We start from the raw sequence: 13,968 nt of genomic DNA on the forward strand, positions 1-13,968 counted from the left end.
GGAGATTGTTGAATAATAAAAATCATAAAGACTGAAGGATATTCTTGTCATTGCACATGAATCTCCTGTGACAGGGTGCGCGCCAATCTTCTCTCCCCTCCTCCTTCCCCCCCTCAAAAAAATAAATAAAGAAAAATACTATTAAAAAGGATATAACATTTGTTGATTCATAATGAAATATAATATTATAATATTTGACTCAAAATCCAATAAAAATATCTATAAACATAAACTGTAAGAAAATAGTAATATAGATAATTTATTTTATTATTCAATTTTATCATTTGTTCACATCATAAAAAATTACATTTATTATTTGTGCAAGAAATTAAAGATCATATGATTTCCTCACCCTTAAAATCCAGAATTTATTATTTTTAGAAACATGCTATGCTATGATCGCATTAGTTTCCTCGAAACTATTGTCCTAACCTCAATTCTTGTACAAGTTGATATGTCGTGTGATAAATGATGAATTATTGGTTTCAAATATATTAAACAATTAATCATGCTAGTGTATGGTTTTTTAAATAAAAAAGATATTTTCTTTAATTTTTTTTTTTATATTAGTACATCAAGATATTAAAAAAATACTGAAAAAACATAAATTTAGTATTTTTAAATAAAAAATAATTACAAAATACTTTAAAAAACAATTACCAAAATAAACACATCTTAAAAGTTAAGTTAATGGAATTCTTTCCCAAATTTGCAGGTATATATTGCTTTTTTTTTTACTTCTATTAATTTTAGAATATGCTGTAAAACTAAAGCCACTTTCTTGGAATTGCAAGAATTTCTTTTTTCACCACCTAGCTTGATATTTAAGTTCAGAATAACATGCTTTTACCATCGAATTGATTCCCAATATTTTTTTAAAATCAAGAAATTAATCTATACTATAATTATCTTTAATGACCGGGTTTTAAACTAGAAGAATTGTTTTTTACTAGAAGAAATTCTTGATATATATATTTGTTTTTACTAGAAGAAATTCTTGTGATATAGTATTACTTAATTTAATAATAAGTGTATACGCCAGCCCATCATCTTCGGTCCTTTGTCTGTAAATCACTGATCTCTCTTTATGATTATTAATTAATTAATTAATAATATATAAAAAACCTGACAACCTCACTCTCTCTTTAGTCTCTACTCTCACGCTCTCTCTCTCTTACTCTTTGCTTAAGCCTTACACGGACTCTCTATTTCTTCTTTCATTTGCTAAGGAATGCGAATGCAAATGACAATGATCAGCAGCGACTAAAGCTGTACTTGCTTTTGCTATCTGAATGTGAAGTTATTTGCTTTTCTTCTTCTTTGTGAGCAAAGATATCAACTTTTTGGGTTATTTTATTTGATGGGATCTTTCTCTAGTGCCCCAGGAAATGTAGATTCTTTGCTTGTTTAAGTTCTTGATAGATTTGATTTTCTTTCTGCAGACTTAGTTGCTGAAGCTTGCTTTATCTGGTTTGGTTTGGTGTGTTGTGGTTAATGTAAGTACAGAGAGAGAAACAGCTGGCTGTTACTGTACTTTGAGCAGATCAGCTTCTTCCTCTGTATTTGGTAAGTGATATTAGTTAATGTTTAGCTTGGTTGATTCGTTAGTGTTCAAGCTTGGAACTCACTACCTGGGACAATCAAGAACTGATGATTTCATTCTTTGAAACTCTAGTCTGTTTTATTTTAGAGGTGGTTTGTGCAAATAATCTGATCTCTTATAGAAAGTGTTTTACTTTTCTTTGTTTTTTTTAATGGGGGGTTTTTTCTGTGATTTTGTAGCGCTATTTTTGAGTTTAAAGTTCTTGAAGTGGTTGAGATTTGGGTTGTTTTTAACTAACTAACTAACTAATTAATTAAGTGTTTTGATGAGGAAAACTTATTATACTTATAAGTATTATTTTATTTTCTTTGGTCAAAAAAAGAAAAAAGAAAAAACGAGAAACTGGGTTGTCATGATTTTTTTTTATAAAGATTTTAAGTTTAATGTGTTACAATATGGAGCTGACTGTTTTTTGACTGTGATGGATGGTGCAGGTATTGTGGGAGATAACAGAAGTTGGCACTTGGTTAGTGAAAATGAGGGTGGTGGAGTTTTGGTGTACAATTCTTGTCTTATTTGCTTTGTTGATCAATGGGAAAGCAGAGGTTTATATTGTGACTATGGTGGGAGAGCCTGTCATAAGTTATACAGGAGGCATACCTGGTTTTGAAGCCACTGCCGTGGAATCTGACGAGACGCTTGACGCCACCAGGTAGGTACTTGCAACTTGCAAGTTTCTCTGCTTTTGATTGCTTGTAGCTTTGTTGTACTAATCCTTGATTCTGGAAAATGTGTTTTCTGGTTGAAACATCCTATTCAAATGACTATTCGGAACTTTAATTTAACGGTTGTTTTTCAAATGATCATAATGTGTTATTTGTGAGCTGTGATCATGTACTTCTTCATGCTCGCAATTTGATATGGATCATAAAGGTTGACAAGTCATCCCTCTTTACCGGAAGTAGGCTATTAGTAATGAGCACCTTGGAGGAAGGTCAGAATGTCCATTCACTTCATGCTCAAAGTTTGATATGGATCATAAAGGTTGATAAATCATACCTCTTCACCGGCAGCAAGCTATTATTTACTAGAACCTAGGAGGAAAGTCAGAGTAGAAATAAAGGGCATTGTAAGAGAAAATTATTAGGTGAACTAGGTTCACCTAATAATCTCTCGCATTGTAAAGGTTGTGTGCTGTGTGCCTTCAGTTCCATCTTTATGTTCTCTTTGCATCTGATTTTCCAATCATTGACCTTCCCTTTACCATCAGCCAATGTTGGTAGACTATAACTGCTTTGGGATTTTAGTGTAAATCTTACAGGGTTGTATTACCCATTTGAATTACTGCTCGGTAGCATTAATCAACCACTGGTTGTGGTTGTTAGACATGCATGCATGTCTAGTTATCCAGTCAAGCATTTGACCCTGGACTCTTTTGAACAGATTATTTGAGGTTATTCTAACAGCAACCTTGTACTCTGTCATGAAATCTTATTCAAGCGCATTCTTCAATTGGTGTTTCATGCACCTTATTCCTTCAAATCTGATTTAGGTTCTTTGTTGTTTTGCCCTCTTTCGTTGTATAACCTTGCTTCACGATTTTTTTAGATAAAAGACTGATACCATGATTGATGATGGAATAGATAGAATTGGTTCAAACTGTTTCGCTCCACTCATTCACTCTCTTTGTACCATTTTTCAGTCAATTGGTCACGTCCTATGCCCAGCACCTTGAACAGAAACATGATATACTTCTTGATTCACTGTTTGACCGAGGGACCTACAAGAAACTCTACAGCTATAAACATCTTATAAATGGCTTTGCAGTTCATATTTCCCCAGATCAGGTGAAACCATGAATTACTACTATTTTTGTACCTTTGTCTCTAATGATATTCTGAAATAATGATTTATTATTTTTCTTTCTATTTTTATATCCTCACATTGTTCCAATATATTAGTAGGCAGAAACCCTGAGGCGTACCACTGATGTGAAATCTGTGGAGAGAGATTGGAAGGTGAGGAGACTTACAACGCACACCCCACAGTTTCTGGGGCTTCCAACTGGGGTTTGGCCAACAGGGGGTGGCTTTGATAGGGCTGGAGAAGACATTATAATAGGATTCGTAGACTCAGGAATTTTTCCACGCCATCCAAGCTTTGGATCTCACAATGCAGACCCATATGGGCCTCTTCCAAAATACAGAGGAAAATGTGAAGTTGATCCTGATACCAAGAGAGAATTCTGTAACGGAAAGATCATTGGGGCCCAGCATTTTGCTGAAGCTGCAATTGCCGCTGGGGCATTCAATCCTTCCATTGATTTTGCTTCTCCCATGGATGGAGATGGGCATGGAAGGTTAGAACCTATGCCATCTATATATGCAATTTCTATCCAAAAACTGTGGTACCATTTAATCCTTATTTTTTTTTTATCAGACTGGAATTTTAATCTGTTACTATTGCTTGCATGACAAGGTCAATTTAATGGTTTCACAAAATAAAATTTGAGGAGTGCATGTGAAAGAAAAAAAACAGTTATTTTCATTGGCACCAAGAGAAAAAGAATTGTATTAAACAAATTCAATCTAATACTACTTCCTTTGTTTTTTCTGTAACTGCGTTCCAGTCACACAGCAGCTATTGCAGCTGGAAATAATGGTATTCCGGTGAGAATTCACGGCCATGAATTTGGGAAAGCAAGTGGGATGGCTCCCCGTGCTAGGTGAGCATAAGAACAACTTATTGATCATATTCCCTTTGAAATCTTAATATCATGTCCTTTCTTTGACGTGACATTCAATCTTGTTTATGACCAGGATTGCTGTGTACAAGGCACTCTATAGGCTTTTTGGAGGCTTCATTGCAGATGTGGTAGCTGCTATTGATCAGGTGTGTGCTCATATGGTTGCTAACAACCGTAACAGATTTGAGGATGGTGTTGCACAACTTGTCATTCTTCTTGTCATCTTCTTATACGCATAAGTCTTGCAGCAGAATGTTGCCTGTAATCTTGTCCTTGTTACAATATAATCAACACCTGAGCCCGTGTTTGGGATTGCAGCCCAAACATAGGTTGGCCAAAATTCAATTTTTTTTTTGCTTAATTTTTTTTTTTTTTATGTTTTCGGATCATTTTGATACGCTGATATAAAAAATGAGTTTAAAAAGTGAAAAAAAAAACATTATTTTGATGCATTTCTAAGCGAAAAGCACTTTGAAAAGCAACCACTACCACACTCTCAAACACCCCCTCACTGAGATCTGATGGGCCCTTTTATGGCTATATACTATGAGTGATCTGAGGTTATTTACAAAGAAAAGGCTTCCCTCTTCCCTCTTTTTTTTTATGCTAGAAAAATCTTCTTATTGTATCTCCATGCTAAACTGAGTACAAAACATGTGACACACCTGCCCTGGATTTTTTATTCGCTATTGAAATAAAACAAAATATATTTTTGACGGCTATCTCTTTATTGAACAAATTCAACCTGTGAAAACTTTTGTGAATAGGCTGTTCATGATGGAGTGGATATACTCAGCCTCTCAGTGGGTCCAAATAGTCCTCCAGCGACCACGACAACAACATTTTTGAACCCTTTTGATGCTACACTTCTTGGAGCTGTGAAAGCAGGTGTATTTGTTGTACAGGCAGCTGGAAATGGTGGTCCTTTTCCAAAAACTCTGGTTTCATATAGCCCTTGGATAACATCTGTGGCTGCTGCAATTGATGACCGGAGATACAAGAACCATCTGTTCCTGGGAAATGGCAAAATTTTACCTGGAATCGGTTTGTCACGTAAGTTTCACCTACTTGAGCTTTTGGTTCTTCTAATTTGATAGCCTTTGGGAAGAGAAACTGCATAATGTGGGGCACTCTTCAACAACAGTTGAGAAAGAATGTTGATGCAAAAACTAAATGTGGCAACTTTAAAGTTTCTTAACCTATTCTATTCATATTGTATTTGTCAGGAAGATTGATTAGAATAGAACGTTTGTCCTTTGTTAAAGTGGATTAAGCAGTAATTTCATGTTTTCACCACCCCCCCGCCTTGTTTTTCTTGTTGTTTCTAGCGGCTTCATTTTCCTTTTGTTTTTGGCTTTACCTTGACATACTGATATTCTTCAGACTATGGTTGAATTTTTCTATAGCTCCATGTAAGCACCAAATGGTACCCCCTTTTCTAGTGGAATCAAGTGTGAAAATGAATCTCTGGGATGGTTTATTGTGAACGACCAAAGACAGTGCACCATAAATGTGACTTCTTTTAGTCATTCTAATTGCTTATAATCTTTGGATCTACCTAGTGAGTAAAAAATGGTTCATGTCTTTATCTATTGTTCTACAAGCTAAAATTTAGCTTTAGCAGTCTAGAAGCAAACTGGAAATCTTCTGAAGTGTCTGTTTTGTCATATTCTAGCCTCTAGGAGTGAGTGGATTTCACGACCAACTTTAGAGACATGCCGTTGATGAACTAAAATGTTTTAAATATTCCCAAATCCTGATATGCTTGCCCACATTTGAGCAGCTTTTGCCTACTCAAATTCAGAAGAGCGTATTTGTTGAACACATGCCCTTATTTAGGCCAACAATTTTCCATCATAAAATTCATGAATTTTGTTATTTGTTTGTAAGAAATCTCAGTCCGGTTCCTTAATTTATAGTTATTTCGTTAAGAAAGTTCTTGCTTGTAATTGCATAGCAACTTTGATTATCCACCAGTATCTTGATTCTAACTGTGAAATGGGTGTAATGGTTTTCTGCAGCTTGTACACATCCAAATCAAACATATACCTTGGTTGCTGCAAATGATGTACTGCTTGATTCTTCAGTGATGAAGTACAGTCCTTCAGACTGCCAAAGACCAGAAGTGTTGAACAAGAACTTGGTGGAGGGGAACATTCTTCTTTGTGGTTATTCCTTTAATTTTGTCGTTGGTACCGCATCTATCAAGAAAGTCTCAGAAACAGCCAGGAGTCTTGGTGCAATTGGATTTGTTCTTGCTGTGGAAAATGTTTCTCCTGGAACGAAGTTTGATCCTGTCCCTGTTGGTATTCCTGGGATTCTAATCACAGATGTGACAAAATCGATGGTAACTTCTCACTCATTTATCTTAAATTTTGTATTTTCATATTGCCTTTGTCTTGTTATATTCTTGTATATCTTCATGGTCTTGTCTCCCCCACCCCCCTAAATCACACAGAAATTTTTGGCAGTTGTGTTGGATTCTTATAGTAATTTGAGTTGGTGCTTGAGCATCATGTCATTACAGGATCTTATAGACTATTACAACACCTCTACACCAAGAGATTGGACTGGACGAGTGAAGAGTTTCAATGGTACAGGAAGTATTGGGAATGGCTTGGAGCCTATTCTCCATAAATCAGCACCACAAGTAGCATTATTCTCTGCTCGAGGGCCCAACATAAAAGATTTCAGATTCCAAGATGCTGATCTTCTCAAACCAGATATCCTGGCTCCTGGATCTCTCATATGGGCTGCTTGGTCTCCTAATGGAACAGATGAGCCAAATTATGTTGGTAAGTGAGATAGTAGCTTTTTTTTTCCTTTTTTTTTCCTGAACACAAATAGTTCAAATTCAGTATCTCATTGAGGCAATAATCTCATCACATTTTCTTGGTCTAGAAGAGCAACCAATTCAATGAACTTTGTATAACTTCTTGGGAGTGAGGAGGCAATTGGGGCGTTTAGAGTCTCTTGACTTAAATTTTATCTGGGATCTGGGTCATTTAAAAGGAGGGTTTTAAACTCTTGCAATATTTTATTTCTCAGTTCTGTTGAAGGAAGTAGATGTTCTATGCAGTTGAAAAAACATATTTATATTTATCATTAAAATTTGAAAGAGAATATGGAGCTTCATGGGGGAGAAAAAGGAGATACTGTTGTACTCCTTGGAATTGATATATCTGCATCCTAAGCATCCATTAACTTTGAGCAGGAGAAGGATTTGCCATGATGTCCGGAACTAGCATGGCAGCGCCACATATAGCAGGGATAGCTGCTCTTGTAAAGCAGAAGCACCCTCATTGGAGTCCTGCTGCCATCAAATCAGCCTTAATGACAACATCAACAAATCTGGACAGAGCAGGAAGGCCCCTTCAAGCACAGCAATATTCTGAAACTGAAGCCATGAAGCTGGTCACGGCGACACCCTTTGATTATGGGAGTGGTCATGTTAACCCAAGGGCTGCTCTGGACCCCGGACTCATATTAGATGCAGGTATGATACTTGCGCTTGATGTGTACTCGTGATGTGCTTGGAGTGGTTGATTGCATCCAAGTTATTGCTAATTTAGTTTCACAATGTGGAGTCCTTCAAAGTGACCTAGTGGATTAACTTTGAATGTTCTTGGCTACATGTCCAAGTAGATTTGGTGCAAAAAAACCTAGTAAGTAGCAAAGAAACTAAAGCCATAATTTTGCAGCGGATTTTTTTGCAGATCCGTACTGTAAAATTTGGGTCATTGGCCAAAGATAAAAAGCCATGGTTTTCTCTGTTGTATATGGCTTCATCTGCGTGTTAAGCAATAATGCCATATTAGCGAATCTTAACTCAAGTAAGGCGGTATCGATGTATAGCTACTAATTTTGGAGGTTATAAAGGGTTATGATGTAAAAACAGAAACTAGAAGGAAACATACCAAAAGATCTTGGAGGAGACTATGTTAATGATCCAATGAGCAAAGAACTTGAATGTTCTTTGCAACCTGCCATATTAGCGAACCCTAGCAGACTCTACCTGAATCATTTTTTTCCCATGCCTTAAAAGTGTAGTAAAATGAGGGCAGACACACTATGGTTTCCAGCCCGAAGTTATAAGCATCTGTCAGTTTCATTTGGTGCATATATAGTTAACCAAAACCTGAAATGTCTTCCTGACTTCATTTTTATAACTTGTGTTATTGCAGGTTATGAGGATTACTTGGGTTTCTTGTGCACAACTCCTGGCATCGATGTCCATGAGATACGTAACTACACAAACACACCATGCAACTACAGTATGGGTCATCCATCGAATCTCAACACCCCATCAATCACTGTTTCCCATCTAGTGAAAACGCAAACAGTGACTCGCAGAGTCACAAATGTTGCGGAGGAAGAAACCTATGTGATCACAGCCAGAATGCAACCAGCCGTTGCCATCGAAGCTAATCCTCCAGCCATGACTCTGAGACCCGGTGCATCACGGAAGTTCACGGTGAGTCTCACTGTTCGATCGGTAACTGGAACATACAGTTTCGGAGAAATTTTGATGAAAGGCAGCAGGGGTCACAAAGTAAGGATCCCAGTAGTAGCAATGGGATATTGGCGATAGAACAGGGTTGGTTTGCCATCTAAATTAAGGTTAATGGTTATAATATTCTTTGTAACATGTGGTAATAAGATACAAGGCTAGGTATATTTGTTCGAAATATATACGTGGAATAGCTGTAAAGATAACCAGTGCATGGAAGATACTCCTAGTTTCTTCCCATCATAAGTTTTGCTAATTTGTTAAGTAATTTAATAAGATGCTTATGATTTATGTATTAAGATATATATATTTTCTTTTTCATGTATTATGATTTCTGTATTAGGGCAATTTTTCTGTTATTCACCTGATTAGATATCGCAGATATTATTTAGTATTGAGGTAGTTTTTATTTTTTTATCTAATCGCAGATGCTTGCTCAAAACTTGATTTTGTTGAAGTTAAAATAATTATTTATTTTGTATTTAAAATTTTATTTTATAATATTTTTAATTAAATATATTTTTTAAAATTCATTTTTTTAAAACCATAACGAAAAATATCTATTAATTTCTTTTTAAAATTTAAACAGCAACCGGAAAATCTATTTTAATGCCAAACACATTATGGGAACCTGTTGGGAAGTATTATCATAACTTACTATTTATAAATATAAATTTATATAAGCAATAAAATGAGCATGGCTTTTCATGTCAGGTTAATTTCCTTAGGTCGCTCATGTAATAATATATATATTTTTTTATATTTGAAATTAGATCAAATGGATTTGTATTATATTTGATCAGGTTAATAAATTTACTAAAAATATGGCCGGATTAATTACGTTTATCAAATCAATATCTTATTTAATTCAACTAAAAATCAAGCTTGTGTAAGGTTTCAAGTCAAACCCACTAATAATATAGGGTTTAACAATCATGATTTTTAGATTTTTAGATTTTTAGAGTGATAAGTCAATAAAGCATAATTTCTAGATAATTTTAGACAAAAAGACCCAATTGAGAAATATAAGATACAATGAAGATAAAATTAATTTTATAAGGATGAAATTGAGAATTAAATAATACAATAAGAACTAAAAACGAGTTTTCCCAGACTATAAACACACTGAACACACAAGTTATACTCTCTCTAACAATCACCCGCGTGCGCGCTCCTTCACTGGCAGCGCCGCCCCTCTCATTTTAACGGTCAGATAAAACAGCCTCTCTCTCGTTGGGTTCCTCTCTTTCCTTTCAAAATATTTTCTTGAAGCATTTTTCGGACAAAATAATAGAAAACTTGTTTGTCCATTGAATTCTTTAATAGAGTTCGATGTGCGCAGAGATTGTTAATAAAATGCACGTTACCTGTTCGATAAAATGTCTCAAAGAATATTTTTTTTTTTCCGGTCGTGTCTTGTCTGATTCCTGTTTGTTAAAATGTCAAAAGCAAATTCTTGTTTAATTTGATTTCTAATTCTCTACAAGGGAAACTCTTTTCGCATTGTTTTTTAAAGGTTCTTTGCTTGAATGCAAATCTTGAATATATATTGGGCTGCCTTTGTATCTTCTCTAGATTGCTATGTTGAAGAGAGACCCTGTTACATTGAATAACAAGAAATATGTGTTTGCCTTGTGCAGTACAATTGAAAGGTGTGTTCTTTTCAATCCATCAAATGGAGGAGAAATCATTTTTGGATAGAATGCTTGGTCATCTACGAGAAACATGCAAGTAAGCATTATTATTGTCAATATAAATCCTTTCCTTGTAAAATGTTTTAATGCAGTACAGTTTGTATCACTTTTTTGCTTCTAGTGATAGAGTTTTGTTGTATTGCCTTTTTTTTACTACTGTGTGATCAATTTCTTTTACTGTGATTCAATTTAAAACCCCCTAATTATAAATTTGTCTTTCAAATGTTTATAGATTCATTTAAGAAGCTGGCTTGTTTCTTTAAAAACTTTAGCAAAGGGGCATCTTATCTTTTCTTTGTTTGTCTTTTTTATTTGAAATTCAAGGTACTATACTGGGTATCCTAAATATCTTGGGCCATCACGGGTTATTCACTTTACGTCAGAGCGTGAGTTTGTCCAACTTCTTCACCAAGGCTACCCGGTGGTTGTTGCTTTTACCATCAGGTGACCAGAAAGTGAATGGCCACCTACTATGTTGCTTCCTTAATCATCATAATATGATGTCATTTCTCTGACTACGCATCTTTGATAATGCAGAGGCAATTACACCAAACACCTAGACCGTGTTCTTGAGGAAGCTGCTGCTGAGTTTTATCCACATGTAAAAGTTTTGCGTGTAAGTTGTTTCTTTTGAATGAGTTCATCTTGTAATGTATTAAAAGAATTCTTATTTCTCACATCATTGGAATAATCAAAACCTGATATGGTTTTATCTTTATTTTTTGTTTTTTTAATAAATGAGTGGTAGATTATGGTCTTAAATTAAGGTTGTATTTGAAAGAAATTTTTGACATAGAAACCCAAGGAATTGGATCCTTTTTGGATGAGCTTTCCTAAGTGAGCACCCAAAATGGGTTTCATTTGGAAGCTTGTGAAGAAAGCCACCAAATGCCAGAGTAAAATTTAGACTTCTGATGATAGGAAGCCCATTTTGTGTGTGCATCAGATGCTATAAATTTTTTTTGGTACTGCTTCTGCATGTTTAGAGCCATGAGTACAGGGTCAGGGCATACCTTTTACAATTTTACAAGTTTCATTGTTACCATCTACAGCATATTTAGCATCCTTAATATTTTGATCATGATTTTTGATGTCGGTGTTTCCAGGTTGAATGTCCAAAATATCCTGGTTTTTGTATAACACGGCAGAGGAAGGAATATCCATTCATTGAAATATTTCATAGCCCAGAACAAGTAATATATTCTTCTCTACCAATTTCTTTGTTCAAGGTCTTCATGTCACTATGCCATATCTATGTCACGTACCATTAACCAGTTGTAGAAGACGAAGGTTGTTTCTCATGTTATTAAGAGGGGTGGGTGATTGTCTATTAAGTGCTTAAGTTTAGAACTCGGTAGAATCTTTCTTTCATTTAGATTACAAATTTTACTGCAAGATCAGATACAGAAATAATGTTGGTGTCTTCTAGCGTTGGTATATATGTTTTCTAATGAAATGCTTTTTTGGTTACTTGGGGCTGGTGGTTGCTTGGAAGCCTTGCTTAGACAAGATAAAAATAAAAAATAAAGCAAATGGCAAGCGAAGGGCAACTGCTGTTTCTTGGTATGGTGAAATGAGCTTTTTGGATACGGAATAATTTTGTACTATTTTTTTATTTGAGCCGATCCTTTTGTGCCTCAAACAACAAATAAAGACCCTGCATGTTTCAGGTGTCACTTGGGAAATTGGTACTATCAGCATGCTCTATTGACATTGCTATTCAGAGCTGCTTAACAATTATAATGGTTCTCCTGGTGCAGGCAGCTAACCAGGGAAGGGTTGCTGATCCAAATATCACAAAATACTCTGTGAAGGTTCTACCTGTGAGTACTGGATCTTGCTTATCTTTCACAGGGTTAATAATTTGACTAGTACTCATCATAGATTCTCTTTCCGCTCTTTCATGCTCTTCCAGAATAACGGTCACAGTATGTTCACAAATTTGTGTGATTTGTTTGTTGGAAACGATTTGCTATTAAACAGGGGTATCTTGACAGTCATACATAGATGAAACTGTGGTATTTTGCTTGGTTGATTGCATCTGCATGATAGTTTTATTGTTTTATGGTCATGATTTTGTTAAGAAATTTTAAATAAACTATGACAAAACAGATTAAGAAATTATGGAGTTGTATATTACTATTGCAAAATGCTAGTAAATCTTTTTTTTTTTTGAAGATGACTGGAACTTCAAATCTTTTCATAAAAAGGCTGCTCATGGATATATAATTCCTGTACCCCATTTTTTAACTGAGAATGGTAACTGAATTTTCATTTTACCATTAGCAAGGTAAAGTAATGTATACTACAATGATCCCGATGTCATTGTGGCAAGCAGCTAGACTAAGGCTTCATTTGTTTTTTGCAGCCAACTGCGCAGTTGGCCACAAAGACAAACAAGCAGCTACGACTAAGGCTTCATTTGTTTTTGCAGCCAACTGTGCGGTTGGCCACAAAGAAAAACAGGCTCTAAATCAGAAGTCAGGATTGAATGAAGTTCTATTGAAACAATGTCTTTTCCTTGTGTGCCATTGATGGCAATATCCAACTTATTCTTGTATCTTTACTTGTCCAGTTCAACTATGACCAGAGTGCTTATGGATTCAGAGAATTTTTCAAGCGCCATGGCATTCGATCGTCACCAGATCCAAAGTAAAAAGACTGTCAGAAAAGTACTTGGTATGTAATATATGGTTTAATTAAGAACCATCTCTTGTTAAAAAAATAAAATAATATGGCCGATAAGCATTAGTAGTTTAAGATTAGTGCCTTGTATATGGTTCCAGTGAATTTTATCATGTTCTAAAGTTCATGTCCACTCGAACTCATTTACTGTGAATGAAGTTTGAAACATGTATCGTATTTTGTTTCAAAAAATGCTTTCTTTTCAAATTTTCCAAAATTATTCCTAAAGTGAATACTAAGAGGAATGTATAAACTAATGCTTCTAATGCTTTCTTTTTAATTTCGGTAAAAGCACGGCGCCAAACAAACTTTTCATTTTTCTTTCAATAATTGATTGATGGGTGACAGCCATTGATGTGAAGCCATAGAATCTTATAACCATGTTTCCTTTTTGTACTTGTTGAATTAAGAGCTAACTTCAAGTTAGATTATAAGTCAATTAAGGTTAATTTTTGTTTAAGTTTTACGTTGATCTAGTATATTCAGATGAATAGCTTTTCTTAATTAATGATTCTAAAATTCAAACTCAGAAATTTAGGAAATAGTATTAGATTATCGATATATTTAAAATATTTTTCGAAATTTAATATTAGATTACCATATAATTAAACTGTTTTTTAAAGTTTGCAATCTTAAATTCAAATAAAATCTAGTGCAATAATTTACTCTTTTTTTTTAATAACTTTACTAAGAACTTTTAATCCAAGTATTAATTACTCTTGAACCTCATATAAAATATTAATACAGTCTAACATAAAATTTGGCATCCTAAGGATGTTATTTTTTAAAA

General features: G+C 34.7%; 2 protein-coding genes across 10 annotated transcripts; both read left to right on the top strand.

The window, feature by feature from the left end:
* The first annotated feature begins 1,128 nt into the window (after positions 1-1,128).
* Positions 1,129-9,124, top strand: LOC7484071 (subtilisin-like protease SBT2.5). 4 transcript variants are annotated; one of them, XM_024590448.2, is made up of 12 exons: positions 1,129-1,271; positions 1,443-1,566; positions 2,038-2,255; positions 3,246-3,390; positions 3,508-3,902; positions 4,173-4,268; positions 4,363-4,435; positions 5,057-5,342; positions 6,311-6,636; positions 6,817-7,084; positions 7,504-7,785; positions 8,474-9,124. In XM_024590448.2, exons 3-12 carry the CDS (start codon positions 2,080-2,082, stop codon positions 8,878-8,880), a joined length of 2,454 nt encoding a protein of 817 aa, XP_024446216.1. In that variant the 5' UTR covers positions 1,129-1,271; positions 1,443-1,566; positions 2,038-2,079; the 3' UTR covers positions 8,881-9,124. The 4 variants fall into 4 exon arrangements, with proteins under 4 accessions (XP_024446216.1, XP_002324698.2, XP_006372188.1 ...); XM_002324662.4 differs by having other exon boundaries at positions 1,150-1,322; XM_006372126.3 differs by having other exon boundaries at positions 1,158-1,294.
* A 746-nt stretch (positions 9,125-9,870) lies between these two features.
* LOC7490503 (uncharacterized) lies at positions 9,871-13,355 on the top strand. Of its 6 annotated transcripts, none has more exons than XM_024589972.2 (8): positions 9,871-10,007; positions 10,440-10,530; positions 10,818-10,937; positions 11,031-11,109; positions 11,600-11,686; positions 12,164-12,316; positions 12,862-12,973; positions 13,069-13,258. In XM_024589972.2, exons 2-7 carry the CDS (start codon positions 10,475-10,477, stop codon positions 12,964-12,966), a joined length of 600 nt encoding a protein of 199 aa, XP_024445740.1. In that variant the 5' UTR covers positions 9,871-10,007; positions 10,440-10,474; the 3' UTR covers positions 12,967-12,973; positions 13,069-13,258. The 6 variants fall into 6 exon arrangements, with proteins under 6 accessions (XP_024445740.1, XP_024445742.1, XP_024445743.1 ...); XM_024589974.2 differs by having other exon boundaries at positions 12,928-12,973; XM_024589975.2 differs by having other exon boundaries at positions 12,254-12,316.
* Positions 13,356-13,968: the final 613 nt, after the last annotated feature.

This window comes from Populus trichocarpa, chromosome 18 (assembly GCF_000002775.5).
Source record: "Populus trichocarpa isolate Nisqually-1 chromosome 18, P.trichocarpa_v4.1, whole genome shotgun sequence".
In the NCBI taxonomy this organism is placed as follows: Eukaryota; Viridiplantae; Streptophyta; class Magnoliopsida; order Malpighiales; family Salicaceae; genus Populus; species Populus trichocarpa.

Excerpts from the sequence above, each read along its gene's own strand:
- LOC7484071 (XM_024590448.2), top strand. The coding sequence starts at position 2,080 with ATGAGGGTGGTGGAGTTTTGGTGTACAATTCTTGTCTTATTTGCTTTG. Across the intron at positions 2,256-3,245 it reads GAGACGCTTGACGCCACCAG|TCAATTGGTCACGTCCTATG; the intron begins GTAGGTACTTGC and ends ACCATTTTTCAG. Across the intron at positions 6,637-6,816 it reads CAGATGTGACAAAATCGATG|GATCTTATAGACTATTACAA; the intron begins GTAACTTCTCAC and ends ATGTCATTACAG.
- LOC7490503 (XM_024589972.2), top strand. The coding sequence starts at position 10,475 with ATGGAGGAGAAATCATTTTTGGATAGAATGCTTGGTCATCTACGAGAA. Across the intron at positions 11,687-12,163 it reads TATTTCATAGCCCAGAACAA|GTGTCACTTGGGAAATTGGT; the intron begins GTAATATATTCT and ends TGCATGTTTCAG. Across the intron at positions 12,317-12,861 it reads ACTCTGTGAAGGTTCTACCT|CCAACTGCGCAGTTGGCCAC; the intron begins GTGAGTACTGGA and ends TGTTTTTTGCAG.